This window comes from Podarcis tiliguerta (assembly GCF_965153285.1).
Source record: "Podarcis tiliguerta genome assembly, chromosome: 9".
Lineage (NCBI taxonomy): Eukaryota > Metazoa > Chordata > Lepidosauria > Squamata > Lacertidae > Podarcis > Podarcis tiliguerta.
The window spans coordinates 69,972,429-70,000,368 of NC_139542.1; the positions used below are offsets into that span (position 1 = coordinate 69,972,429).

Below are 27,940 nucleotides of genomic sequence, written 5' to 3' on the forward strand. Positions count from 1 at the left end.
CCTCACGTACATCTGGTCTGTATGACGTGCTAAGCATGCTCTTGCTATGCCATGGTTGTGTGAACCAGGCCATAGAACGCGTATACTCTTAGGTAAAATCCTCTTCAAGTTTGTAACTTGTGGCCTTCACGCTGACTTTTGCTTTTGATTTTATGGAAACCTTAATTAAAAGGAAACTACCCATCCTCATCAAGCCAAACCATGTGCTGCCCTCAAACCAACAGACAGCAATAAGGAAGCTGAAGGTGCCAAAACTGGGGTGGGGCTCAACGACAGACAGACTTCTGGCTTAAAATCTTCAACACAATTCAGTTTCAGGTTTCATGTCACTTTATTTACAAAATGGTCTAAGACAACCCCCTCCCGCCCGTCCCCATACTTACAGCTCTCTTTCACAACACACACGTCAATTTTTTAAGCAATGTCAATAGCACCATTCGAGTATTATTTTTTAAAATCCAGGCGGATCTTGCTGCAGTCACTACAACAATTCACAATCTTTTACATCCATGGACGAAATTTCAGAGTGCAGCAGGACTGTACGCAGTTCCATCGATGGAGTGAGGCCTGTGCAAGCCATTGCGGGGTTGGCCCATTGATGCATAGTCCCCCAAGGTGTGAGCAGGCCTCTACAACAGCCTTCGGACCATGTAGTTCAGAATGCCACCATGTTTGTATAACGTTATGTCCATGTCACTGTCAAATGCGGCAACCACATGAAATACTTTCCCTGTGTTTGTCTTTAAAGAGACAGGAATGAGAGGCAAAAGCAAAAAAAATATATTAGGACTGTGTCATTTCCTAACATCTCCATAGTAGGATATTCTGTAATAGCTACAGCATATTGCAGAAACAAAAATCCCGAGACCCTCAAGTCTTGCTTTAAACTAAGCTAGTTTTATTGCTTGTGGAAGTTAATGACTTAATAAAAATACCAGCAAAGTCTGTAATGTTGGGGATCTGGGACTGAGCATGCAGATCTGCCCCTAAGCAGCAATTTGGGACTCCTATGCTCTTCACAGCTCTGATTCTAAGTGTTTCTCCTTTTCCCATAAGTTATGAAAGAAAAACAACAACCCCTCTGTAAGGAAATAACTGTGGCAGATACACAAGTCATACTCTGAGCAGACCCACTGAAATCAATGGATGTAAGCTTATCATAACTAATTGGATACCACCCCACAATAATTATGTAGGTCAGCTTCACTGGAAGGGAGCTGCACAAGAGCACAGGGCAACTGCACAGCTCCTGCTCAGTCTCTGGGGCACTTGTGCAACCGAGGCGTGTTCAACTAAATCCTACCCATAGCAGACCCACTGGATACCTAGTGAGTCAGATCTCTGCCCCTGCCCCTCACTTTGCTGCACTCAAAAAAATTTTTGCCTTAAGATAGTTGCCTGTGCTATGAGCCTCTGTGTAGCCCTGCATGTGTTTGAAAATATGTCTCTTTATGAATTCAGACAAGATCGCTCCCAATTATGTTTTTGCACCATTCAAATGACCTTGACGTAAGTCTTCCCTTTATCTGAGCACCTTTCAGGACACTGAGACGCTTAGCACAGCTTGCTTTGCATATACAGTGGTACCTCGGGTTAAGAACTTAATTTGTTCTGGAGGTCCGTTCTTAACCTGAAACTGTTCTTAACCTGAAGCACCACTTTAGCTAATGGGGCCTCCCGCTGCTGCGCCGCCTGAGCACGATTTCTGTTCTCATCCTGAAGCAAAGTTCTTAACCCCAGGTACTATTTCTGGGTTAGCGGAGTCTGTAACCTGAAGCGTATGTAACCCGAGGTACCACTGTATTTGTACACTGTATTTGTACCTATATTTGTACCTTATTTCTCTAAGTCTCTACAGGGGTGGGGAAACCGCGGTCTTCCATGTGTTGCTAGCCCACAACTCCCATCAGCCCTCATCTCTGGCTATGCCAGTTAGGTCTGAAGGCCTGTCCAACAACATCTGGAGGGCCACAGGGACCCCATCCCTGGTCTAAAGGCCAACTCTGGTGCTGACTTCTCACTCAAAAGGAGAGCCCCCCCAACACAGATCATATCAACTTACCTTATAAAAGGTAAAGGTACCCCTGCCCGTACGGGCCAGTCTTGACAGACTCTAGGGTTGTGCGCCCATCTCACACAAGAGGCGGGGGGCCAGCACTGTCTGCAGACACTTCCGGGTCACGTGGCCAGCGTGACATCGCTGCTCTGGCGAGCCAGAGCCACACACGGAAACGCCGTTTACCTTCCTGCTTGTAAGCGGTCCCTATTTATCTACTTGCACCCAGGGGTGCTTTCGAACTGCTAGGTTGGCAGGCGCTGGGACCGAACAACGGGAGCGCACCCCGCTGCGGAGATTCGAACCGCCGACCTTTCGATCGGCAAGCCCTAGGCGCTGAGGCTTTTACCTACAGCGCCACCCGCGTCCCAACTTACTTTATACTTCCACCTTATATGAAATGGTGTGGATACCATAAAACTGTGTTATTAGCAGCTTACAACAGAGGACAGACCATCACATTTGCGCTTCAAGGAAAATGTAAATCTCTTCTATTACTAACACTTGCATTCAGAAGTGAGTCTGAGTTACCTTTACATCTAGGGAGATTCCAGGGGATAACTCATGAGGAAATGAGATTGAAAACTGTTCTTTGCCTGTCAGGCCCCAAAACGTTGCGTTTTCCTCGGGGAGGAACTGGAGCGGAGCAATGCCCATTCCAATCAAATGACTTTTATGGATCTTCTCATAGCTTTCAGCAATAACTGCTTTCACACCCTGTAGAAAGAGTTGTATCTGGCTTAGATACCATCTGAACAATAATAAAAGTCATCTTCATACAAGCGTTCAACCCTTCTGTTAACACAAAACGTGGAGAAAATCTCAAGACAGAGAAATCTAGTTTATTGGAAGGTGGCCTGGAATGCTAGCCAAGAGTCATGAGGGTAGTAACAATGTTAACTAGCTACTACTGTCCAGCAGGGATAGTAAAACTGTAGTCCAGCATTATCCTGAGGGGTCACAACTCTTACTAGCCCTAACCAGTGGCCATACTAGCCAGGGACTTATGGGAGTTAGGAGTCCTAGATCTGTTATTCCTACTGAAATAAAACCTCAAGTTAGGTCTCGTTTACCAGGATTTCTGGTCGATAAGCAAGAAGCAACTATGTAAAATCGTTGATTCAGATGTACATTATCTCTAAACTGGTCCCGGTTTGTGAATTTAATGGTCAAAACCACAAACAGGGACTCTTTACAGCTCAGTGAAAAAACTGGTTCATGCATTTTCAGAAGGCAAAAAATGGCCTGCTTTAAGCTCTATGAAAAACAGGCAAGCAAAATCCTGTCAAGCAGCCTGAAGTAATAAAACACCGAGGCTCCTTGTTACTTCGAAGTTAACACAATGGAAACATACCAGTAAAAAAGGTCCTTTTGCGGCCCAGTCTCTCGAGCTCCCCAGTCCATACTTCTTGCCTGCTAAGATTATCAGAGGGATATTCTCTTTGCGATACAACTCAGCTGCATCAAATACATCTAGCTGCAGGGGAGAGAGCAAGAGAGAGAAATAGATGGGGGGAAAGGACATGGGGACATTTCTAATATGCAGCAGCCCCCCATAGCTTTGAACAAATATGTCCTCACCGTCTGTCCAGTTGGAAAGTGAATTGTTTTAGGAGCAGGTTTCCCAATGAATTTATTGAAAAGTTTTATGTTTGCAAAGGTGCCTCTTGTCATCACTGCATCGTTTCCCCGCCGAGCACCATAGGAATTGAATTCACGGGGCGTGAGGCTACGAGAGACAGCAGAGCATGCTCAGTATAAACGTGCAACCTGAAAAGTGGACTTTGCTCACAAACATCCCTTAGGGAAGTTTTCCTGTGCCATAGTCAGGTGCGGAACCCTAGGAATACAGGTCAAAGTTTTATTTCATGTGTGTCAGTTTTAAATGGATAGCAGGCACTTAAGGCATTCTGACTACCTGTTAACCCTGCAGGGACCTGCAGCCTAATACATAAAGCTTTGCAGATGACACTGAACTAAGCAGAAGGTTCGCTATGAATAAAGGTAAAGGGACCCCTGACAATTAGATCCAGTTGTGGCTGACTCTGGGGTTGGGGTGCTCACCTCGCTTTATTGGCCGAGGGAGCCGGCGTACAGCTTCCGGGTCATGTGGCCAGCATGACTAAGCCGCTTATGGCGAACCAGAGTAGCGTACAGAAACACCGTTTACCTTCCTGCCAGAGTGGTACCTATTTATCTACTTGCACTTTGACGTGCTTTCAAACTGCTAGGTTGGCAGGAGCAGGGACCAAGCAACGGGAGCTCACCCCATCGCGGGGATTCGAACCACCGACCTTCCGATCGGCAAGCCCTAGGCTCTGTGGTTTAGACCACAGCGCCACCTGTGTCCCCCTAGAATTAACCCACAGTGCCACCCACGTTCCTTTTCGCTATGAGTAGGGTCCAGTAAAAACAGGACAGATTATGCAGAAAATTCTGACTATAAGCCTGAAAGAAATTCAGTTAATCCTGCTTAGCAACCTACTTTAGCTATGGCACACACTGTTCATCTGGCCAAGCAGCAACCACCACAGTAAAGCAATTTGTGAGGACCAGCTGAATCCTTCAGTTTCTTTCCCTCACAGCTCCTCTGAAGTTTCTTACCCCTTGTTGGTTAAGTATCTGGCAGCAGCGCTGCCCCTCGCAATGCTTCCTGCAGGTGAGATGTGATCTGTCGTGACCGAATCCCCCAAATACAACAAGACGTGCGCATTTTCAATACACTGGGGTGGAAGAGGGTCTTTGGTCTGCCAGATGAATGGACACAAAAGTAGATGAATACACCCCCTCTCCTGGTTAGTCGAAAACACACCCAAAAGGCACAAAATGGAGCTAATGTCAAAAGGTAAAGGTGTTCCAAGTATGAAAGCAAGAACATGTGCACAGCCCTGCAAAAGGAGACCATCTAGCAAAGGACCAGCTTCCCACAAAGGCAAAACTGATGTTTCTGAAAAATCAACAAGCAAGCAGGTGCCCTCTAGCTTCTCATATTCTAAGGCACACTGTTTCTGAACACGGAGGTGCCATTTAGCCATTAAGACTAGTAGCCACCCAAGAATATGGCCATTCTTCTTTAATCTTTCTAAGGAAGTGGCTGTCCCATATTGTGGCAGCAAATTCCATAAATTAATGTTGTGGTATTTGAAGAAGGACTTCCTTTTGACTGTCCTGAACCTAGTTGTAGTGTTATAAGAGATCCTTTCCATTGAGAAGGACAGTAGAACAATGTTGACATCTTAAATTGTAGGCAGAAACACTCCCCTCACTTATTAAGTTCCCTTTCCTACAATACCTAGAACACCTCAAACATACAGACTTGGTGTTACCATACTTACAAGCTTATCAAAAAAGGAAGGACATCGGATGTAAGTAGACTTCCAATCCCACGTAAATAAGACTGATTCAGGCGCTTCTAGAGAATTCCACCGCTTATTTCCTTTCTGCAAAGCAGGAAATATAAACTTCTGATCATCTCCTCCTGTCTTGTACCCAAAATGCCAGTTACTGAATATAACATAGTGGAAACGCCCCAACAAAATGCCACATCAACATTTCATTTCTTTGTAACTGATAACTCTTGTTAACTCAGCCTTCCAAAAAAAATTTGCTGTTAATAATAATAATTTATTTGTATCCTGCCTAATTTATTTGTATCTCAGCCTAACCTACTTCAAAGGGTTGTTGCAAGGATAATACAGTGAGAATGAAGGAGACTGTCTGAGATCCTTAGAGGCAGGTTATAAACACAGTAAATCAATCAGGACATCTGGCTGTTTATGCTCTTGCTTTTTATGTTTGCTATAGATCTGGCATACAGAAGTGCAAAAGGCTAACAAAGATGTTTGAACCAGTATGCATAATTTCATTTTAAAATTTACATACTACATTCCCCGCTAGGAACATGACACACCGAGTGATGCACAGGAAAAAGCATTTCATTTGAGCCTTGCTGAGTCAGAACAGGGGTAGGACACCTTTTTCACCCCAAGGGCCACACTCCCTCATGGAAATGCAAGTGACCTGAGGGACCAGAGACAAAAGTGGGCAGATCCATGTATGTGACTGTTACCTTGTCTACAGGAGGGGACATTCCAGCCATGCAAAAAAAAGGAATAGGTTTCCCATACACACACCTCTCTCCAGACAGGCGAGCGGCATTATTACAGGTCCAGGGCACCTGCTAGGCAGGCAAAAGCGCCCGAGGGCTTGGAGCGCAGGGGGTGTGGCCAGAGAAGGAGCAAAGCCTCCGGCAGAGACAGTGCTTGGCCCTGAGGATCCCTATCGCTGATTAATAACAATGCCAAACTACCTCCATTTTCCCCTTCAGCTCTTTAAACATGGATGATATTACGAACTCTTCTTCCACTTGCTGAAGTTCTTCTCGAGTGGGCCAAATATCATGCAAGAAGATTCTTTTGCCATCAGGACCGACCCCTACAAAGAAATTTTGATCATGGTGATAATAGCAGAAATTACTCCTCCGCCATTTCTACCCGTCTTAAAAGCATTACGAACACCCGAGAGCTTTCTTAGCTGCACATGATTCGCTCTATGACACACAACATTCCCCTTAGCTCACCTGAAAGCAAATCACTTTTGCAGAAGAGAAAATTGCTGAACTGGTTCACAACGATCAACTTGGTTGCTTTGTTAGAAAACATAGGTAGGTTATTTTATGGCGTAGCGGAATCTAGGCCATAATGCGTCATACACTAGGTGAGGCTTCAAACAGCGCAAGAAAGGTAAGCGTTGCTCTTGGAGCAAGTTAAATGCCCTGAGAGCATTACAGGAACAAGCCAAGTCCTGGATGAAATAGGAGCTGGAAGGAGAGGGATAGTTACCTAATGGCTCAGTCTGGAAATCAATATTCACAGTTCCTGCTATAGCATAAGCCACAACTAGAGGCGGGGAAGCAAGGTAATTGGCACAGATGCAGCTGCAGAGACGGCCTTCGAAGTTTTTATTTCCAGACAAAACTCCACAAGCAACCAAGTCACCCTGAAAGGAAGAAAATATTAGATTTCTCAACTTCATTGTCATGGTTGCTTGAAGTTCTGTGAGTGTTTACACGTAGCTATAAAGGAAAAGCTGAGGGGAAACCCTTGATGAAGGATACCCTCTTAGTGGCAAGAATGATTATTCTCTTCTCATATTCCTAACCTCATATTGTTCCTCAACACTCAAACTACAGAATTTGCCTTTAAACCAGGGCTGGGTAACTTCCCGCCCTCCAGATGTAGTTGGGACTAGAATGGAACTCCAATACTGGTATTAAATTTCCTAGCGCATAAAGATATATACTCCAAGAGTGTTTTCATAACCGTATGGGACAGACAGACAGGCAGAAAATACTTAAGTGCAAAAGGGCCATAATAGGGAATACTTTCCTAGCTCTACACACTTCACAGAAGATCTCACCCTCCAGCCTAAACAGTCAGCAGGGCAAAGTCCGGACCTTTTATTTTTCCCAACTGGTCAACAGGAACAAAGTCCATTATGCTACAGTTGTTAAAACATTACCTGCACAATTGCATTCTGAATGGTTTCTGGCAAAGGAGCGGTATTCCCAACACATGTGGAACATCCATAGCCAACGACCTCAAATCTAGAGCAAAACCAGGATTTTAAGAAAATGTCAGTGTTTCATTAGTGCAACCTACTTTTTCGTTCACCTTTGCACTGCAGTGAAATCTTTGAAGTTCCCCTGCACGTTATGGGACCAATTGAAGAGAGCTGCTGCATGCCAGGGCCTCAAGACTCTCTACCTAACATACTGAAATCCTTTCTGCCAGTGGGAAAATGGGAGGTCATGAAAAAGGTTACCGATTCAACCCCTGGCACATCCAGTTTTTAAAAAGTAAGGGCAGCAGGTGGAAAAAGACCTCTGTATTGCATCCCACTATGTTCTACTTGGAGTAGACTCACATAAGTTAATGAAGCTGGGTTTGTCACATCTATTAATTTCAGTAGGTCTACTCTGACAAGACCTTAGTGGGATCCAGCCCCATGTCTTGAGATCCTTAAGAGCTGCTGGACTAGATGGACTCTCTCTAGACCAGGAATGTTTCTCTGATAAGACAAATAGGTTGACCGCTTATAATGCGGCTTCCCATGTTCCTGTGTGCTTGACCAAATTTTCAATAAATAAGCATGCCCCCCCCCCAGTAAATTATGATCTGTGGGGGTTTTTAAATAAAAAAAGACCATGAGTATAAATACAGCAATGCTTAACATATGCCTTATAGCAATTATTTAGCTTCTGAATGCTGAGCTGGTCAGATGTGATGTGGCTAAAAACCATGAGCCGCAGAAACTTTAAAAATGAATCAAATGCCAATGGGTCTGCAAGCAACACACTAATTCAGAAGCTATATGATGTTTGCATGTTACTGTGTTACTTCTTTTGGATTTGACCATGTCACTTTAAGCATGCATTTTAAGTCTCTACACAGAAGATCACAGAGTCTTTAAAACTTCTACATATGAGAGCAAAGAAGTTAGTACCCAAGTTTATTGAGGTATGGCAATACACCACTGGAAGTGAGATAGTGCGTGACCATTCCGCTGCCAGGCGATAAGCTGGTTCTTATGTACGGTTTAACAGTCAGACCAGCTTCAATGGCTTTTTTGGCCAACAGACCTAGGGAAGGATGAAAGCAGCAGTGAAATAACGGTACAAAAATTCTAAGAGGCAAAGTTATGTTGCCTATAGATAAATTACCACAACAGGTAGTACTGTTGGAGACAAGTTTACTCTTTAGTTTAGAACAGATTATGTATATGCAGAAGGGTCTCAGGCACAAACCCTGCAATATCCCTAAAAAAAAAAAGTCTCCAGCTACTGTATTTTTCGCTGTATAAAAAGCACCCAGTTTTTAGAGGAGGAAAACAATAAAAAAAATATTCTGAATCAAATCTCGTTGAAGAGTCTTTGCACGGCTATCCATGAAGTTCTGGTTTCAGGGATAGCTGCGCAGCCTGCATTTGCTCCATAAGACGCACACACATTCCCTCTTACTTCTTAGGAGGGAAAAGGTGCGTCTTATAGAGTGAAGGTGCGTCTTATAGAGTGAAAAATACGGTATGTGTTGAAGAATTTTTTGTCCACAACCCAGAAGAAATCTCTGCCCAAGTCCCTGAACAGTTGCCAGTTAGGATTAACAGTTCAGGGTAGATGGACCAATGTATGACTCTCGGTCACTGGAGGTTTTTAAGCAGAGGTTGGATGGCTATCTGTCAGGGATTCTTCAGCTGGGATTCCTGCATTGCAGAGGGTTGGACTAGATGACCCATGGGGTCCCTTCCAACTCTACAATTCTATGATTCTATGTATGACAGCTCTAGATATCATATTAACTTCATAAGCGGCAATATCAAGCCCTGGTGCAGCATAGCCTCCATTCATTTTGATGGGGCGTAGCGGATTATGACCTTCATCCTCTTTTGATAAGCAATTTCAGAAAGACGAAATTCTAACATTTATGCTTTTGCATAAATCCCCAGAGAGTTCAATCCTATGAGCCAGCAGGTTGACCACTTGTTTATATTAAGGCAAGACCAAAATCACAGCTTCACTGGCACACGGTCACCATTAGCAATGCTGCTCTCATGCCGGAAGCTGGCCCAGGACACTGCTGTTGTAGCACTGCAGGCATGACTTCAAGAACTACCACCACTTTTTCACAGGTAACGAACAGAACTTTAAACACAATAAATAATAAAATACATTTTTTTAAAAAGAGCAGCTACTACTGTCAGTTGCAGAACACTGGGAACTGTGAAAAAGCTGCCGTGTTGCACCAGATACTGCACAATCTGTGAAGCATTTTAAAGACACACTGTTCAACAAAAAAACACAATCCCAGTACAATTTCAGCTATCCAAATTTAATGGTATTCTAACTAAAAGGCACCTCCACACTTTTCAAGCTTCTGGTTAAGCTACACTGCCACAAACTCCTCTGTCCGCCTTCTATAGACATTTATAGGATGGCGGTTTGGTTAACTTGGCAATAGATAGAGAAGAAAACCGAAACCAGGCAGAGTATACCTGCTCCTAGCATTACAGAGGGGTTGCAGTTGTTTGTACAGCTGATTACTGCAGCAATGACGACTGATCCATGAGCCAGCTTGTACTCATTTCCTTCATACTCCACAGGAACCACATCCCTTTGCCTTTCAGCTGGAATCTGAAAGCCTTTAAAGCCAGCCTAGGGAATCAAAACAGACATTGCAAAATCAATTACACAACAAATTCAAAGCTGCTTTTAAGCAAGAGAGGGGACACTAGAATCCTGTGTTGGTGTATAGCCTTGGCAGCCAGGAAGCCAAAATCCAGTGGCAACATCTCCAATAAATTGGGGGAACTAACACAAACTATTTTATTAATTCTGATTGCAAAATCTGCATGGAATACCTCAATCTGTACCCTCCCATTCCTAATGGTTTCGTGCAGACCAAGACAAATGTTTGGTTTTCCACAAAGTAGCACCGCAACCAGTGAAAGAGACAAGGGTTCTGCACTCATGTTTGCATATTACAGTGCCCAGCTGGGAGCATGAGAAGACATGCAATCTAGATGTGCCCTTTGATTTTCAAACATCACGACTGACAGGAAAGATATTAATTTTTGTTTTACAAAATGCTGTGACAGTGAGAGAAGCAGGCCTCTTTCCCACAGAACAGAGACTATATAATTAAAAAACATAGAAACCCTAACAGTAGTTTTTCATTTCAACTGCACATACCTTTTCATTTAAGCAGGCCTGGAAATCACTCTTCATATTCGTAACAGCCACTCTGTCCTGTGCCCTTTTGGGACCACTTACATAGGGCATTATAGAACCCAGATTTATGCATATAACCTGATGGAGTAGAACATTTGTTAATAAATTATTGCACAGTATACATCACTGCACTGCTGCATAGGCTTTCAATATAAGCTAGCCAAAATTTGTAGACACCTGGACAATTTTGCAAGTTTTTTTTTCTACAAATCAGGCTTTGGCAATTTATGTAAGGAACATTTTGCAGACAAGCTGAAATTATCAACTTTTCTTTCTAGCAAAAGACGGAAAACAACTTATTGAAGCAACATATTATTGTGCGATTTTAATTTTTTTGAAAGACACCCTAAATTAGCAGTTTTACAAAGGCCATTTACTGAACAGCAGTAATCCAAAATGCCAATAAAAAAAATTACTAAGTGTCAGGGGTTCAGGAGCAGAGGCACAGGATAAGGAGGAAATGGAGAGTGAAGGGGAGGAGTCCGAAGGAAATGTCAGCGATGACAGCGATCCGAGGTCTCTGAGTCTTTCCAGTGAATCGGACGATTCACAGAAAGGAGCTCCCATGGTCAGGGCAAGGGGAGTGCCCAGGGGGACACCTCGGGAAGAAGGGGGCAGAGGGGACTCAGAGAGTAGCAGTTGGAAATCAGGGCCCACGTCCCCCCCAGAGTGCAGTAGGGGGGAGGAGTCCCAGGCATCGGGATCAGGTGGAGCGCTGCCAGCGGGAGAACATGAGGCAGGATTGACCACACCTCCGTCGGGGAGTGAGGAAACGGTCATCAGGAAAGTTAAACGCGCGCGCGCGCCAAGTTCAAATGTACAGGAGGGAGGCACAGTGGGCAGCCCGGGAAGAGAGCCAGGTCCTAAAGCCCGCCGAAGAGAGAGGGAGGAGTCAGGGGGGTCATCATCAGCCTCAGAGGAATCCAGGGAGACAGGGGCCCCGGAGGGCAGCAGGACCCAGAGGAGAAAGAAGAGGTGGAGTAAAGCTAGAGTCTTAAACTGGTGTACAGGGGGCGGGGACTCAGATGGAGCTTCGCCGGTCTAAAGTCTAGACGTAGAGCTGGAGCGCTGCGGCGTGGAAATGGAAACTGTACTTCAATAAAGACTTTTGTACATAAATACCAGCCAGCGTTGGTCCTCTGTGAGCTGGGACCAGGAGCCAGCCCTGACAGTAAGCTCCATCTCCTGAAAGATTTTCCACCAAGAACCTCGCAACGTGAGTCTACGTAGCGAGGGGAGAGAAGTGGTGCTTTGCGAGCTCACAAGAATCAGACAAGATGACTACAGAACAGGAATGGACAGACCTGCGAAATGCTGTGGTTCAACTCAACGCAGAGGTGCGTGCCTCCAGAAAAAGGGAAGAGGAAATGGATACAGTCTGCAAGGATCTCCAAGCCAGGTTGGACATGCTCACTAGACAAGGGCAACCGGGACCCAAACCAGAGGGCATAGGGCTGGGGAAAAGGGGAGGCAATCTGGTATCCCATTTTGACGGGAGTTTACCACAGTACCCTAATTTCCGAGCAGACTTGCTCTTTGCGCTGAATCTGCTGGAAAAGGACTTTAGAGATGAAAGAGAAAAAGTGGGGTTTATCCTATCCCATTTGCATGGGGAAGCCAAAGCGTGGCTGAGAAATTTATGGAGAGATAATGATCCGGCGCTCCAAGATGCGGATGCGTTCATTAAAGCGATGGATGCATGTTTTTTATCGAAGATAGACATCGATATTGCCAGAAGAGACATACATGGTCTCAAACAAGGCAAAGCCAGTGTAAGGCAGTATCATGCCCGCTTTTTTGCATTAGTCCACGCGCTGCGGTGGGAGAAGAATTCTGCTCCAGTCAGAGACCTTTTCTGGGAAGGCTTGAATGCAAATGTGAAAGATGAGATTGCAAGGGGAGAGAGACCTAAGACCACTCAACAAGTGGTTCAGAGGGCGCTGGAAATCGGCGTGCGTTTGGAAGAACGTCCATGGAACAGAGACGAAGGGCGTTGGGGACGTACACCAGCGAAAGCACCTCCCCTTTTTCCCAAAGATGCAGCGCGTGCGCAATCCACACCCCCCCAAGGAGGGGGGGAAGAACCGATGGAGATTGGAGGTGCCAGGGCTCAGTCAGCTACCAGAGCCTTACCACCGGGAGCAGCCAAAGCGAAGCTTCCTAGAGGGAACAGGAAGTGCTACATCTGTGACAGTGCCCAGCACATGGCGAAAGAGTGTCCCCAGAGGCTCCATAAGCACACTGCAGCCTCTGCAACAGTATCAAACCCAGCTTACCAGGGAGAACCACTGCAGGGAGACGGCAGAGTCTGGCTGGAGGAAGAAGCACTGGGGTCCAGCCAGACAAGTCAGTGAAGCAATCCCCAGAGATTTTGCAGCCCACAGACCCCCTCCCACCCAAGCCAGTGGTGCAGCTTACAGCGTTGCTTCAACTGCCCAATGGACTCACTATGGAAGTGCCAATTACCATTGACTCTGGGAGTAACGCGGACTTTATAGGACTGGATTTCATTCAAAAGCACAAAGTAGCACTACTGCCGGCCACGCTGCCTTTGCAGGTGGTCACGGTGGATGGCAGGGAATTGCTGGGGGGGCAAGTGGTGCACCAAACGCCTCCCATGGTGATGCAAATTGGCAATCACCGAGAAGTCATCAGCTTCAATGTCACTCACCTGTCAGACACGCCTGTAGTATTGGGCATGAGTTGGCTGCACAGGCACAGTCCAGCGCTGGCGTGGTACCAGCGCCAACTGACCTTCGGCTCCTCCTACTGTGCGGAAAACTGCATTCTGTCTGACCAGGAAGGGGGAGAAGATGACCCGCAGCTACAATTAGGAACGCTGCAAGCAGTGCCACTCAAGTATGCAGCGTTTTTGGAGGTTTTCTGCGAGAAAGAAGCGGACAAGCTGCCTCCCCACCGGCCCTATGACTGCAAGATTGACCTCCTGCCTGGGGCGACGCTGCCAACAGGGAAACTGTATTCCATGTCTGAAGACGAGATGCAGGAACTCAGGGAGTTCATAGACCTCAACTTGAAGCGCGGTTTCATCCGGGAGTCGAAGGCAGTGGGGGGCAGTCCTGTATTCTTTGTGAAGATGAAGGACACGCCCCAAAAAAGACTTGTGGTAGACTTCAGAATTTTAAATTCCAGAACCAAGCCCACGGCCTTTCCCATGCCCAAAATAGACGACCTGCTGGCAACGGTGAGGAAAGGACGCGTTTTCACAAAGTTGGATCTGCGAGGGGCACACAACTTGATCCGCATACGGGAGGGCGACGAGTGGAAGACTGCCATGTTCACGCCCCTGGGCACCTATGAATACAGAGTTATGCCCTTTGGATTACAAAATGGCTCTCACTGTTTTCAAGCCTTCATGCATCACGTACTGGCGGGTCTCCTCTACAAGAAATGCGTCTGCTTCCTGGACGACATCCTGATATTCTCAGAATCGGAGGAGACCCACGAGGGAGACGTCAAGGAAGTTCTGCAGCGACTGCAGGAGCATAGGCTGTACGCCAAGCTGGAGAAGTGCCAGTTCGACAGGAAGGAGGTAGATTTCCTGGGCTACAAGTTGTCAGACAAGGGGCTAGCCATGGACAGCGCCAAGGTTCGAGCAGTGTTGGACTGGAAGAGCCCGCGCAACCGGAAGGAGGTCCAGCGCTTTGTGGGTTTCGCCAACTTTTACCGCAAGTTCATCAAGGGATTCGCGATGCAGACAGCGGCCATTACAGACACGCTCAGCTCCAAGAAGAAGAAATTCATCTGGACGGAGCAAGCGGAGCAGTCCTTTCAGAACCTCAAGCGTCTCTTCTCCTTTGAGGAGCAGCTACTGCACGTGAATCCCAGCAGACCGATGAGGGTTGAAACGGACGCCTCGGACAGAGCCGTGGGAGCTGTACTGTTGCAGCAGGACCCGCAGGGGAACTGGAGACCGTGCGCCTTCTACTCTCGAAAGCTCAGCAAGTCAGAGCAGAACTACACCATCTGGGACAGGGAGTTGCTGGCCATTCATGCAGCATTCAAGGCGTGGCGGCACTTCCTCATCGGAGCCAAACACACAGTGCAGGTTCGCACGGACCATAAGAACCTGGAGTACTGGCGCACGGCAAGGTTCCTGAACCAGCGGCACATACGGTGGGCGGAGTTCTTTGCAGATTTCGACTTCCGGATAGAGTACATCCCAGGCGACAACAACATCATGGCAGATGCACTGTCCAGGAAGCCGCAATACCTCGAGGAGGCGGCACCAGCAGCGGCCAAGCACATTTTCGCACCGGAAGCGTGGGCGTGTGCTTCAGCAACCGTGGACCTGGAAGCTGTACGTCGAGCGCTGCAGGAAGACCCCTTTGCACAAGCCAAGATGGAGGAGGTGCACAAGGGCACGGCGAAGGACGATGAGTTCCAGATACGCGACGGGTTGCTCATCCGCAGAGGGGCCCTCTACGTACCGGGAGACGACCTCCGCGCGAAAGTACTGCAGCAGTTGCACGACGCACCCACAGCAGGGCACTTTGGCAAGGAGAAGACGGCAGAATTAGTTGCCAGAGATTTTTGGTGGCCCAAGATGAGGGTGGAAGTCGCGGAGTACGTCGCGAGGTGCGACACCTGCCAAAGGGCCAAGTCAGTGCACAAACCTCCGGCGGGGCTGCTCGAACCGCTGCAAACCCCGAGTGCACCGTGGGAGAGGGTGGCCCTGGACTTTGTCACGGATTTACCCAGCTCGAGGGGCAAGACGGCAGTGCTAGTGGTGGTGGACATGTTCACCAAAATGGCCCACTTCATTCCGTGCGCGAAGGTGGCCACGGCGGAACAGACCGCCAAACTGTTTATAGACCACGTCTTCCGGGTGCACGGTCTGCCACGGTCTATCTTGTCCGACAGGGGGCGGCAGTTCATCTCGAACTTCTGGCAGAAGCTGATGAGTTTCCTCAACGTCAAGATCAACCTAGCGTCGGCGAGACACCCGCAGACCAACGGACAAGCGGAGCGAGTCAACGCCATCATGCAGCAGTACCTGAGATGCTATGCAAATCAGCAGCCGGCAACATGGGTGGACTACCTGCCGCTCGCTGAGTTCGCCTACAACAACACGAAGCACGTGTCCATGGGCGTGACACCGTTCTTCGCCAACAACGGGAGACATCCCAGAACCTTCCCGGGATTAGAGGGCCTGGGGGAGGGGGAGCCACAGGCAGCGGAAGTCTTAGCGTCAGAATTGCAGGAGGTGCATGAACAGCTTCGGAGGCAGTTGGAATTAGCAAAGCACGCATACAAACTGCAGGCTGATAAGCACAGACGGGTTGGGGAGGACATACAAGTGGGAGACTGGGTTTGGTTAGCAGCCCAGGCAGTGCCGACCAGATCGTTAGCGAAGAAGAAGCTCGGGCATAAGCAGCTAGGACCTTACCAAGTCGAGGCACAGATCAATCCAGTGGCCTTCCGGTTGACACTTCCGGAGGGGTCCAGAATGCACCCAGTGTTCCATAGGTCAGTGCTCACGCCCTACAAAGCACCTCACAGATTTCAGGCGCAGGGCACGGCACCAGACCAGTATAGGGAGACGCACACAAGGAGGGGGTCGCCACGGGGGGAACCCATCAACCAGGTCACAGAGATTTTAGACTCGAGATGGGGGGAAGAGGGAGTAGAATATTTCCTCGCCAAAGAAGGTACCCCGGCCAGCGCCAACAGTTGGGTGCCGGACTATGCCTTGGACGAGCCTCTTCTCAAGGAAGAGTTTCATGCCTTGTTCCCGCACAGACCCATGCCAGCCGAGTATTTCGACGACTGGCTTTTCACACCCACGCTTTCAGCCAGCACGTTCCAGGGGTTCACCTCGGACGACGAACCGGCACTGGACACACGCTCCCCGGAGGGATCGCCCTCAGGGTCTGCCTCAGGCCAATCTTTGTGGTGGGACGATCGACCAGAGGAGCGGTGGAGCAGGAGGTGGATGGGGGGTCCCTGGCAGGCAACGGCCCCAGAGGTCAATGGGGGAGAGATGGACACGGACGTGCTGGGGGAGGACCTTGGGTTCGAGCACGGCGGCACAGAGATGGAAGCAGAGGAAATCGAGGTCGGCGAGAGCACGGAGGACGAGCTGGACTTATCCGGTTGGATGCACGCCAAGGGGGACGAACTGTATCCGCCAACCACCCCCACAACGACGGAGCACCCGGCATCCGCGCCTGAAGGAGGGGAGGGGGGAAGGGGGGGCTTCGAGGGGGGGATGGATGTCAGGGGTTCAGGAGCAGAGGCACAGGATAAGGAGGAAATGGAGAGTGAAGGGGAGGAGTCCGAAGGAAATGTCAGCGATGACAGCGATCCGAGGTCTCTGAGTCTTTCCAGTGAATCGGACGATTCACAGAAAGGAGCTCCCATGGTCAGGGCAAGGGGAGTGCCCAGGGGGACACCTCGGGAAGAAGGGGGCAGAGGGGACTCAGAGAGTAGCAGTTGGAAATCAGGGCCCACGTCCCCCCCAGAGTGCAGTAGGGGGGAGGAGTCCCAGGCATCGGGATCAGGTGGAGCGCTGCCAGCGGGAGAACATGAGGCAGGATTGACCACACCTCCGTCGGGGAGTGAGGAAACGGTCATCAGGAAAGTTAAACGCGCGCGCGCGCCAAGTTCAAATGTACAGGAGGGAGGCACAGTGGGCAGCCCGGGAAGAGAGCCAGGTCCTAAAGCCCGCCGAAGAGAGAGGGAGGAGTCAGGGGGGTCATCATCAGCCTCAGAGGAATCCAGGGAGACAGGGGCCCCGGAGGGCAGCAGGACCCAGAGGAGAAAGAAGAGGTGGAGTAAAGCTAGAGTCTTAAACTGGTGTACAGGGGGCGGGGACTCAGATGGAGCTTCGCCGGTCTAAAGTCTAGACGTAGAGCTGGAGCGCTGCGGCGTGGAAATGGAAACTGTACTTCAATAAAGACTTTTGTACATAAATACCAGCCAGCGTTGGTCCTCTGTGAGCTGGGACCAGGAGCCAGCCCTGACACTAAGATTGAAATACTAAGAGCTAGCGATTGAAATCCCAAACCACTTGACATAGTCTGCTCCACCCAGTTCCAACAAGAACTCCCCGCGAATATCAGAAACTGCCAAAGAACACTAATTTGGGAGACATTTTGGGAAATCTTCAACCCACCCAGGAGGTAAGGTTTGAGGGAAGGAATGAAATTATACAAATATAATGTGTGCTCTTTTGGCCAAGACGTGATACCAAAGTGGCTTACTATTAAAATGCACACAAATGCTTAACTGTAAAAGAGGCATGCACAGTAGAGTCTTCTGGTTTGTGGCAGTTAATATAATCGTAGCTCACAATTCCTCTTGCAGATGGAAAGATCAGGAGAGCTGAAGATGCTCAGGAGCTGACTGATGGTAAAGATGCCTGTCTATAGCAGCTGCCCTCCTTTGATGCTCTGAAAGCTCAGAATGCTGAGCTGCCCCCAGTGGTCTCATCCAGGTACTGATCCAAACTCTTGCAGCTTCAGTAATGTCACCGCATCAGTTCACCGGATCTTTATTGCCCAAGCTTTATTACCACATTTTTCGCCCTATAGGACGCACCTATTTTTTGGGGGGGGAAATCAAGGGGAAATCCCCCCCCCCCCCCGGTTTGCGCAGCCATCCCCAAGCTAGAAGAGGGAGACGGAGCGCTCCGCCTCCCTCTTCTGCCTTCAGGGACAGCCTCTCTAGCCTCCGTGGGGCAGCGGCTTGCCCCGCTGTCCCCTGAGCTTGTGGGGCTGGCAGGGGGGAGAAGCAAGCTTGCTTCTCCCCCCCCCCCCCGCCAGCCTCCAGATCAGGTCGGGGAATAGCGGGGTGGCGGCGCTCTGCCTCCCCGCTATCCCCCGAGCTTGTGGGGCTGGCGGGAGGGGGGGTGAGAAGCAAGCTTGCTTCTCTCCCCCCCCCCCCGTCAGACTCCAGATCAGGTCGGGCAATAGCGGGGGGGGCGGCGCTGCGCCTCCCCACTGTCCCCCGAGCTTTTGGGCTGCAGGCTGCTGCCCGCAAGCCTTGCGAGCCCGCGGACCTGCCGCCGGGCTTGCAGGACTTGCGGATAGCTTACTGAAACCTGGAGAGCGAGAGGGGTCGGTGCGCACCGACCCCTCTCGCTCTCCAGGCTTCAGCGAAAGCCTGCATTCGCCCCATAGAACGCACACACATTTGCCCTTCATTTTTGGAGGGGGAAAAGTGCGTCCTATAGGGCGAAAAATACGGTATATTGTAGATGGGGTAGGGTGCAAGTGGGAAGGAGAAAGTTGGTTGGAATGAGGCAAGTATGGGGACTATATGCCCCTCAAAGTGCTGCAGGATTGCAACTCCCATCATCACTGACCGTTAGGCCATGGCGACTGGGGCAGACGGAAGCTTGAGTCCAACAACATCTGGAGGGGGACATGCTCCTCATGCTTGGAACATGGAATTGGGTTCTCTTGAAGGTATAGGAGACCCTATTGGCTGGTGAGGCAAGGTAAAGGGTATAGATCCAAGCAAGACTCAAGCTGCAAATATGAAAGAGGCAAGCCCATTTTGACATTACCTGGGAATATTCAGGTTCTTCTGTGGAAAGTTCATAACTTCGAAGTAGTTTCACAGTTTTAAGATATGTTTCCATCAACTTAAGCCTGGTCTCATCAAAGCCTGTGGGAAACGGTTAAATAATCAGAAAAAAATGTTTAAGTAATGAACCTTCTGCTGATATTCAAATCAGTAAGCTGATTGTGCCAAAGGCCATGACAAGTACATTAAAATGTACCTAAATACAAAAACAGTAATCACAAGCACCAGCAACATAAAATAAGAAAAATCAGAACACCATCAAATAACTCAATTTCACATTAAACCCCATAGTCACCAAAACAATTTACAGCAACATTATTTGCTGATATAGCAACATAACAAGAGTAGCTCAATAGAACCTGTGCAACAAAAGGCTTCAACATAACTGCCTTTTCCTAACTCGAAATACCACAGGCCTCTGAAGAGTCCCTTCCAGGGAGCACTTAACTCCCAATTTCCTGCATGCATTAGCCAGGAAAAAAAGACGGTAACCCGAGTATCTACTGCAGCATCTTACTTAAAGGAAGACAGAAGTGAACCAAATCAAGTCTCTCAGATATACACATTGATCAGGAAGATACATTTTACACACACACACACACACACACACACACACACACCATGTGTGAAGATCCTAAGGTCTGGGGGCTGCATGCAACCTTGCAGACCTCTCCACTGACAGCCCTGGGCATCTCTCTAGGCCTTGCCTCCTCCAGGCCCTTCTGCAGTATTTCCGCCTGACTGCAACGTGTCCCTGAACTGTAAGCCTTGTTTGACTTGACATGCACGTTGGAGAGATCCAAGACTTTCACTGCATGAGAAACTATAACTCAAGAGTATGGTTTCTACCGAAATCTTTAATGCTCAGATCAGCACGACAGGCAGTCAAAACATGGTTCAAAGGCACAGCAGGTGCTATGTATGGCTACGAGAGCTAACACAGGCAGAGGCAAACTCAGCCCTCCAGATGTTTTGAGACTACAATTCCCATCAACCCTGACCACTGGTCCTGTTAGCTAGGGATGACGGGAGTTGTAGTCCCAAAACATCTGGAGGGCCAGGTTTGCCTATGCCATTGATCCAGCAAGTTGCACGACCCCCTCGGGTCCCATTATATGGGAATGGGGCAGGCATAACGTCACCATGGCAAAGAAGTTAGCAAACCAAACTTCTTCTGGAGGTCTGGACCTGAACTGTCTTGTTCACACCTCGCTAGCTTCTCTGTGGCCTAACTGATGGAGGAAGGCTATGCTACAGGGCCCCTCCTTGGGATATGACTCCTTGTTCATACTTCCCTGACACTTGAGGCCGTGACGCAGTCTGTCCCAAACTTCTGGGCCCCTTCCCAGTGTCATCAACCAGCAGCTTCCCCAACTTCCCCCACCCCCACAATGCCTTTGCTTTGGGACTCATGACGTGGATGTTTCCGATTTCCATGTAGCTGGAACACAGCCCAAGAGTTAAGGCTGTCACCTACTGCTCTATCCACTTGTGTTTATGGTCCTGCTTGCCACTGACATGCGTCCCCCAGAAGGCTGCCCCCAACAGAATGCAGCCCCAGGGCTGAGAAAGGTTCCTCGCCCCTTACACATGGGAAAATTCCAATCTTGCAACAACTTGTGAAATATTACACCAATTTATTTTGTTCAAAATGCATACAACAGTTACTTAACAGAAAGCCTCTAGGTAATATATTGCTATGGTAAAGCTCTGGAGAACCAACTGTTTTAATTTCCATCTTACCAGTGTGTTTTAAGTGCTTCAATGTCACATTATCGATAGGGAAAAAGCTCAGGATAGCACCATATTCTGGACACATATTTGCTATTGTGGTCCGGTCACCTATGGAGAGCTGGGAAACTCCAGGCCCAAAGAACTCCACAAATTTTCCAGACACACCTGCTTGCCTAAGTTGCTAAGGAGAGGAAAAAAGAAAAGAAAAATCAAACACTGCATGCAGAACAAGGAGGCATCTTATGACATAAAGGTTTCAAATGAACTACTAGCAATTCCACCAAGAGAAATATACAGGAGACTACCCTTGGGCCCTCTTAATCAGCAAGGAGCAGAGTACGGAGCATGGCATGCGGAGTGAGTGCTCTTCATTGCTCTGAAAGATGTTTTGGGCAAGTGAGCCAAGCTACATGCCAAATTCTTTGAACACACCATCTTCTGGTGTCACCATTCTTCAGTGCTGCCCTTTTGCTGCACAGCAATTAGTTAAGGCTGTGGGGCAATGCTTCTGAAGGTTTCCATTTCACTACCCTCTGGAGTCATGGAGACAAGGGGGTGCCTACATCTAATACTACAAACTGGAAAAATAACACTTTTTCATTTGATTCAATGACACAACTAGTTAGTTTAACCCAGGATGCATTTGATTTAAATCAAATCACGATTTAAATCACTAGTCAGAAAGACTTGATTTAAATTGCTAGTCAGTAAGACTTGATTTAAATCATTTTTTACAGAAAGACTCAGCCTTGCTGGCATCCTCTTAATAGTTACAACCAGATGCAGGTTTCATTTTTGGAATAATAAATTTTCAGAGTAGTTTTTACAGTTATAGCAAAAATTACTGATTTGGTTATACTGTTAGAAATACATAGACAGGTAATAATGAAATTATTGTGAGGTTTAATAAGTTAACTGTTTACATTCAGACAACTTTCTGCTGAATTTTATTGGAAGGAAAAAAATAATAATTTCCTTAATAACAATTTAAACAATTATTTAGCTAAAACAATAACATTATAGCATATGTTTCCATGTTTGTTAACTGATGTGGTTAAACCATTTTTTTAAAAAACAAAAACTTAGACTGTGCTATAGCACACATGAAAAACTTAAAACAAATCCTTATTTCTTGATGAATAGCCTTTGGACTATAATGTAACTTAAATACAAAACTATCTTTAGAAAGATTTTTCTTCCAAAAGCATTTTATTTTAAAAATGATCCAAATCAAAAAAACCTGATTTTAATTTTTAAAAAATTGATTTAATTTTTTTAATCTGATTTTTTTTTCCAAAAAAAATCATTGATTTTTTAATCCACCCTGGTTTAACCATTACTGTATCCTTAGCGTGAAATTCTGCAGCAGGTTTGGGCAGAAAGCACCAGTGCCGAGACACTATCCTGGTCATTGCAAGCTTTGGTCTAGAATGGATGAAGTATTCTCTTCCATATCCGCCTTACAACTAATAGCTGAAGCGTGACTATCCACCCCAGGGTCCTTTGCCCTCAGTATCTAGAAAGGGAGGGAATCAAATCAGTCCCTGAGTTGGCTTTCTTTTCTTCATAAACACTCAGCTGGAAGCCAACACAGAGCAGGTTTTTTAGTGTCTACAGGAGAATAGGGATGGTGGAAGATTGGCTTCAGAGAGGAAGGGGGAGGAGGAGGTGAGTCCTAGTTCAACCCCAAGCAAAGCCTTTCTTCAGAGGAATCCAAGCAGATGGGAGTAAGAGCCTCCCATCCAAACTGCAGCAAGAAGGGAGAAAGAAGACTGAACCGTATGGACACCAGGCATGGTCTTTAAGGCTAGAGAGACCCTCATGTGGGGTTACCATGAAGAGCTCCTTAGAAACGTGCCCAGAGACAGCTGCTCCTTGTTCCCAGAAAAGGGTATCCTGCTGAAAGAGCACCACTTGCTTCACCACAAACTTCATTGGGTATTGTCAGGGAACTGCCATCAGTGTCCGAGGGAGAGAGCAAGCTCCAAAGGGATCCCAGAGAGCGTCCCGGGAGTGGGAGAGGCAGCCCGTCTTCTGGGGAAGAGAATCAACGTAGCTCCAGTGGAGAAGGGGGGCAGATGGGGGAATCGGCAAGGCGGTCCCATGATTCCTTGCCGGGGACCAGTGGGGAGGGGAAGGGTCCTCCACTACCTACGCCCTCCTTGCACAGAAGGCTTCCGCGCAGGGAGGGTAGGGGGAGACTTGGCGTCAAAGAGCTTCTTTGCTGGAAGAAGTTTAAGAAACGCCCACTGACGAATTCTGCCAGCGATTGAGGCAGTCACGGGTGAGTGGCTGCCCGGACAGGAAAGGTTCACTCAGGTAACCCAGCCAGAGGTTGGGACAAGCTTACGCACGAGCAACCCCTAGAACCATTACAGGTATCCACAGAGGTGGTGTTGAATTTCCCTTGTTTACCTGCCACAAAGTTTCTTAAGACCGTGCCAAACCACTGCTAATGACACTGTAACCTTAGATAAAATCCTAGGCACTTTTATGTCACCTCCAGCAGAACTAGTAATACGTGGCCTGCTTGACTTGGCAACAAAGAGAGCTCTAATTTACCTTTGTAATGCTCAGGACCACATCGATTGATGTGGCAAGCGGGCTGGCGGAGCCTGTCAGTTGACACCCAACCACCTCAGGCAGGGTGAGGGCAACTGGCAAGCCAAGCATGACGGCTTCGGTTTCAATTCCACCCACACCTGGAAGGAGAATGTCACATGACTTAAAACAGCTTGGTAACTGGCAGATTCTTTGAAGAGCATGCTAGTAGTATCTTCAGAAATCTTCCTTGTCAAAACTGACTACTGTAAAATAACCCCGTATCGTCCCCATTTTAACCTGACTGGAACACACACACAGAGCTGCCTTTTAGGAAAGATGTTGGAAAAATCAGATACAGTGGTACCTCGCAAGACGAATGCCTCGCAAGACGAAAGAGTTTTTTGTTTTTTGAGTTGCTTTGCAAGACGAATTTCCCTATGGGCTTGCTTCGCAAGACGAAAACGTCTTGCGCCTTTTTCTTAAAACCATCAATGCATTCCTATGGGAAACCGTCAATGCATTTCCTATGGGAAACCGTGCTTCGCACGACAAAAAATTCACAAGACGAAAAAACTCGCAGAACGAATTAATTTCGTCTTGCGAGGCACCACTGTATATAACCTCCAGGCCATACTGCCCCCAAAAGCGCCTCCCACCCCCACCTTCCTAGATTTTAGATAGCACACCTAGTTCCAAGGTTGGGGTTTTCTTTCATTTCAAAGGAAAAGCCAGCAGTCCTTACACTAGGTTGCAACAGAGGGAAGAGAAAGGATGAAGGACCAATGTGTTGGTACAGCCAAAAGACCAGCATCTTTGGACCTTGAACATTTGTCTTGAACATTTTCACACCAGCTGGTGATTAGAAGAATGAAGAACTTATATCCGAGTCTGCCTATTTCCTCTCCCCGCCCCAATCCATTTTCTTTTCGTGTTGTGCCTTTTTAGATTGTAAACCAAGGGCAATGATGAGAAATTTTATTTATTTTTATTGTTAGTGAACTGTAAGCCATTATGGAAATCTTTTTTGGTTGAAAAGCAGGGTATAAATTATTTAAACTAATGTTGCGTTGATCATAAATAAAAACTGAAATGGAAGATGAGGTCACCTTCTGATAGGTTAATGAAGAGTTTCCCATCTTCGTCTTAGTGAAAGAAAGGAAGCTTTCTCTCCTCTTAAACTGTCGGGGCAAAGGTTTTCTTCATGAAAGTAACTTTAGATTACAGAAACTATACGGATTAAGACTGCCTGCAAGCAGCATGATGTGCTGTGTATTATGCATAGAATTAGTCTCCATTATGTCATGTAGTATTTTATACTTCTTCTCATACTTTCAAAAACCTAGCAGATTACTCTCTCCTAGCCCCCAGGTACCAGTGTCTATTTAGATTTATAACCCATTGTACCCCCACAGAAAAAGGGACCAAAAGAGAGGGATCAGGAGTAAAACACAGAATTTCAAAATACAGAACAAATAAGCCTCGCCTACAGAAAGTGGAGGGGACGCGGGTGGCGCTGTGGGTTAAACCACAGAGCCTAGGACTTGCCAATCAGAAGGTTGGCGGTTCGAATCCCCACAATGGGGTGAGCTCCTGTTGCTCAGTCCCACCTCCTGCCAACCTAGCAGTTCGAAAGCACGTCAAAGTGCAAGTAGATAAATAGGTGTACCGCTCCGGCGGGAAGGTAAACGGCGTTTCCATGCACTGCACTGGTTCACCAGAAGCAGCTTGGTCATGTTGGCCACATGACCCAGAAGCTGTATGGCGGCTCCCTCGGCCAGTAAAGCGAGATGAGCGCCGCAACCCCAGAGTCGGCTACGACTGGACCTAATGGTTAGGGGTCCCTTTAACTTTACCTTACAGAGAGTGGATTAGTTGCTCTAAATACAAAAGCAGGGAAGCTCTCCACTAAGCCAAGAACAGGTATGTGCAGTGTCTTTGCCTGCCTTCCCTGCCCCCTCCTCACTCTTACAGGAACACGGATGTTACAGTAGGTGAGAAGTTAGGTACAGACAAAGCCTAATATTTTAAACAGTGAGCCTTATTTTTTAATTATTAATCTTTTTAAAAATCCATTGGGGGTCTGTTTGATCTCAAGACTGAATTAGTGAAGTGTGTTAATAATAATAATAATAATAATAATAATAATAATAATAATAATAATAGAGCATCTTTATATTTTCTCACACTTGCAACTTCCCAACTATCACAATAGAAAATGTTATGGAGGAAATTAAAATAAAGAGAAAGAAATTGAAAACTAGAGATGTAACAAGGAAGAACGCTGTGAACTGCCAACTCAGCTTACCCCATCCCAAGATTCCCAAGCCGTTCACCATTGTTGTATGGGAATCAGTGCCGACAACGCTGTCTGGATAGAGGAAGTCTTTAACATCAAATACTACTCTTGACAAGTACTCCAGGTTCACTTGGTGGGCCATTCCTGTTCCAGGAGGAATTACTGAGACATTCCTGAAAACTTTGGAACCCCACTAGAGAGAGAGAGATAAAAGGGGTGGGGAATTAAGATAAGTGATCACCGCACTCTCTGAACCAACCAAGCTTTAGCAATGGTAACTGTAAATGAGAAAAGGTACATCAGGATTTATTATTTTTTAACCATCCCATATCTACTGGGTAAAGAAAGGCAAACTGCTGAAAATAAGAGTCTCTCAGCAAGTATTAGCATAGGAGAGAACCTACATAGCCATCACAATTCATAAGATAATGTGCCCCTTCACAGAGAAAAATTAGAGCTTCCTGCACAGGTTAAAAACCCTGCTGTTCTAGGCATGATCTGTCTCTCCATTATACCTTTCCTGAAGTATGTCAATCATAAACAGGAGTTAATTCGAGAATGAGTATGCCATTTCATGTTCAATACCAGAAGCCTCCTTTTGTTCTCTTAGTTAAATATTCTGAAAGAAAGGGGGAAGGTTCAAAACTGATTGCAGAACAGACCCAAGCAGATCTCCACCAGACCACTTTGTGCAGTTCTGCCATAAGGTTCTTCAAACCAACGTACCTTGAAAAACTGAAGTCTCTCTCTATTTCTACCAAATTCCATCTCCTGGTTTTTTAACACTGTTTCCGGCCTACAGGGGAAAAAAATCAAACCCATATAAACATTACTGCTTTCTCTCCTAATATTTCACTTACAGTTGAAAACTGAGAAGTCTGGAACTGGTTAGGAGAGGCAATTTAACTCCACATGAAATGGCACATGCCTCCTCCACATTCCCTATTTTTAAACAAGCCAAGGTCTCTTGTAAAGCATGCAGTGCGTGTCTATCATGTGGCAATAAGCACTGCTTCAGATCGCATGGGGCAAGCTGGCTTTAAAAAGGTGTCTTTAAAAAATAACCTTCCTTAAGATGTGCTTTTCAGCTACTGTTCTTAGAGGCAAGTAACCTCAAGCAAGAAGCAAGTTAGAGTCATGTTATGCATGATAAGAAAACCGCTTATCTTCATATCTCGTTACTGCAAATTAGAAAACCAGTAAGGTGACAAGTCAGGCATTTACGGCTTCAGGAATCTCATTCATTTATGAGAAATGAAGAAATATATCTGGAGGTATTTCTACTATGCCTGTCCAACAATTGTCCTCCTATATTATGCTTTTTTGCTTAATCCCTGGCAGAGACTGAATTTTACTGCATGTGGCCAATCATCACATCTTTCAGAAGAAGGTTAAATGGATAGACCAAATTTGGCTTCCTCTCGTGGTTTGAAAAAAAAATAAACAATGATTGCTGGATCACATGTGAATGCTAAGTCAGTTCTCTGGTTCATTTCCTCCCAGCCGGGGAATAGAAGAACAGCAGGAATTGAGAAGCATGTACAGTGGTGCCTTGCAAGACGAAATTAATTCGTTCTGCAAGTTTTTTCGTCTTGTGAATTTTTTCGTCTTGCGAAGCACCACTGTGTATTGACGGTTTCCCATAGGAATGCATTGGTGGTTTTTTAAAAAAAGGCGCAAGACGTTTTGTCTTGCGAAGCAAGCCCATAGGGAAATCCGTCTTGCGAAGCAACTCAGAAAACGAAAAACTCTTTCGTCTTGCGAGTTTTTCGTCTTGCGAGGTACCACTGTACCAGCACACTTTCTTGTTAATAGGAAACAATAGTCTGTCTTACCATTCTGTGTGAAGCAGGCCTTCATGAAAGTTTGCCACTGAGAAAATACACATATAGAAACTCAGCTACAGAGCCAGTGTGGTGCAGCGGATAAGAGTGTTGGCCTAGGACCTGGGAGACCAGGGTTGAAATCCTCACTC

General features: G+C 47.0%; 1 protein-coding gene across 2 annotated transcripts in view; it reads right to left on the reverse strand.

Annotated features, from left to right (window-relative positions):
- Positions 1–312: 312 nt before the first annotated feature.
- Positions 313–27,940, reverse strand: part of IREB2 (iron responsive element binding protein 2) — a 42,079-nt gene continuing 14,451 nt past the window's right edge. Inside the window, exons 6-23 of one of the 2 annotated variants that reach the window (XM_083398876.1) lie at positions 26,692–26,761; positions 26,481–26,584; positions 25,975–26,158; positions 23,688–23,827; positions 21,135–21,306; positions 19,372–19,472; positions 10,803–10,919; positions 10,106–10,265; positions 8,561–8,696; positions 7,577–7,661; positions 6,898–7,054; positions 6,366–6,490; positions 5,392–5,496; positions 4,661–4,803; positions 3,638–3,785; positions 3,411–3,533; positions 2,588–2,773; positions 313–740 (exon numbers count right to left, since the gene is read on the reverse strand). In XM_083398876.1, the coding sequence (XP_083255002.1) occupies positions 630–740; positions 2,588–2,773; positions 3,411–3,533; positions 3,638–3,785; positions 4,661–4,803; positions 5,392–5,496; positions 6,366–6,490; positions 6,898–7,054; positions 7,577–7,661; positions 8,561–8,696; positions 10,106–10,265; positions 10,803–10,919; positions 19,372–19,472; positions 21,135–21,306; positions 23,688–23,827; positions 25,975–26,107 (2,142 nt within the window). In that variant the 5' untranslated portion in view covers positions 26,108–26,158; positions 26,481–26,584; positions 26,692–26,761 and the 3' untranslated portion in view covers positions 313–629. The remainder of the gene's footprint in view (positions 741–2,587; positions 2,774–3,410; positions 3,534–3,637; positions 3,786–4,660; positions 4,804–5,391; positions 5,497–6,365; positions 6,491–6,897; positions 7,055–7,576; positions 7,662–8,560; positions 8,697–10,105; positions 10,266–10,802; positions 10,920–19,371; positions 19,473–21,134; positions 21,307–23,687; positions 23,828–25,974; positions 26,159–26,480; positions 26,585–26,691; positions 26,762–27,940) is intronic. The other variant, XM_083398875.1, reaches the window with a different exon arrangement.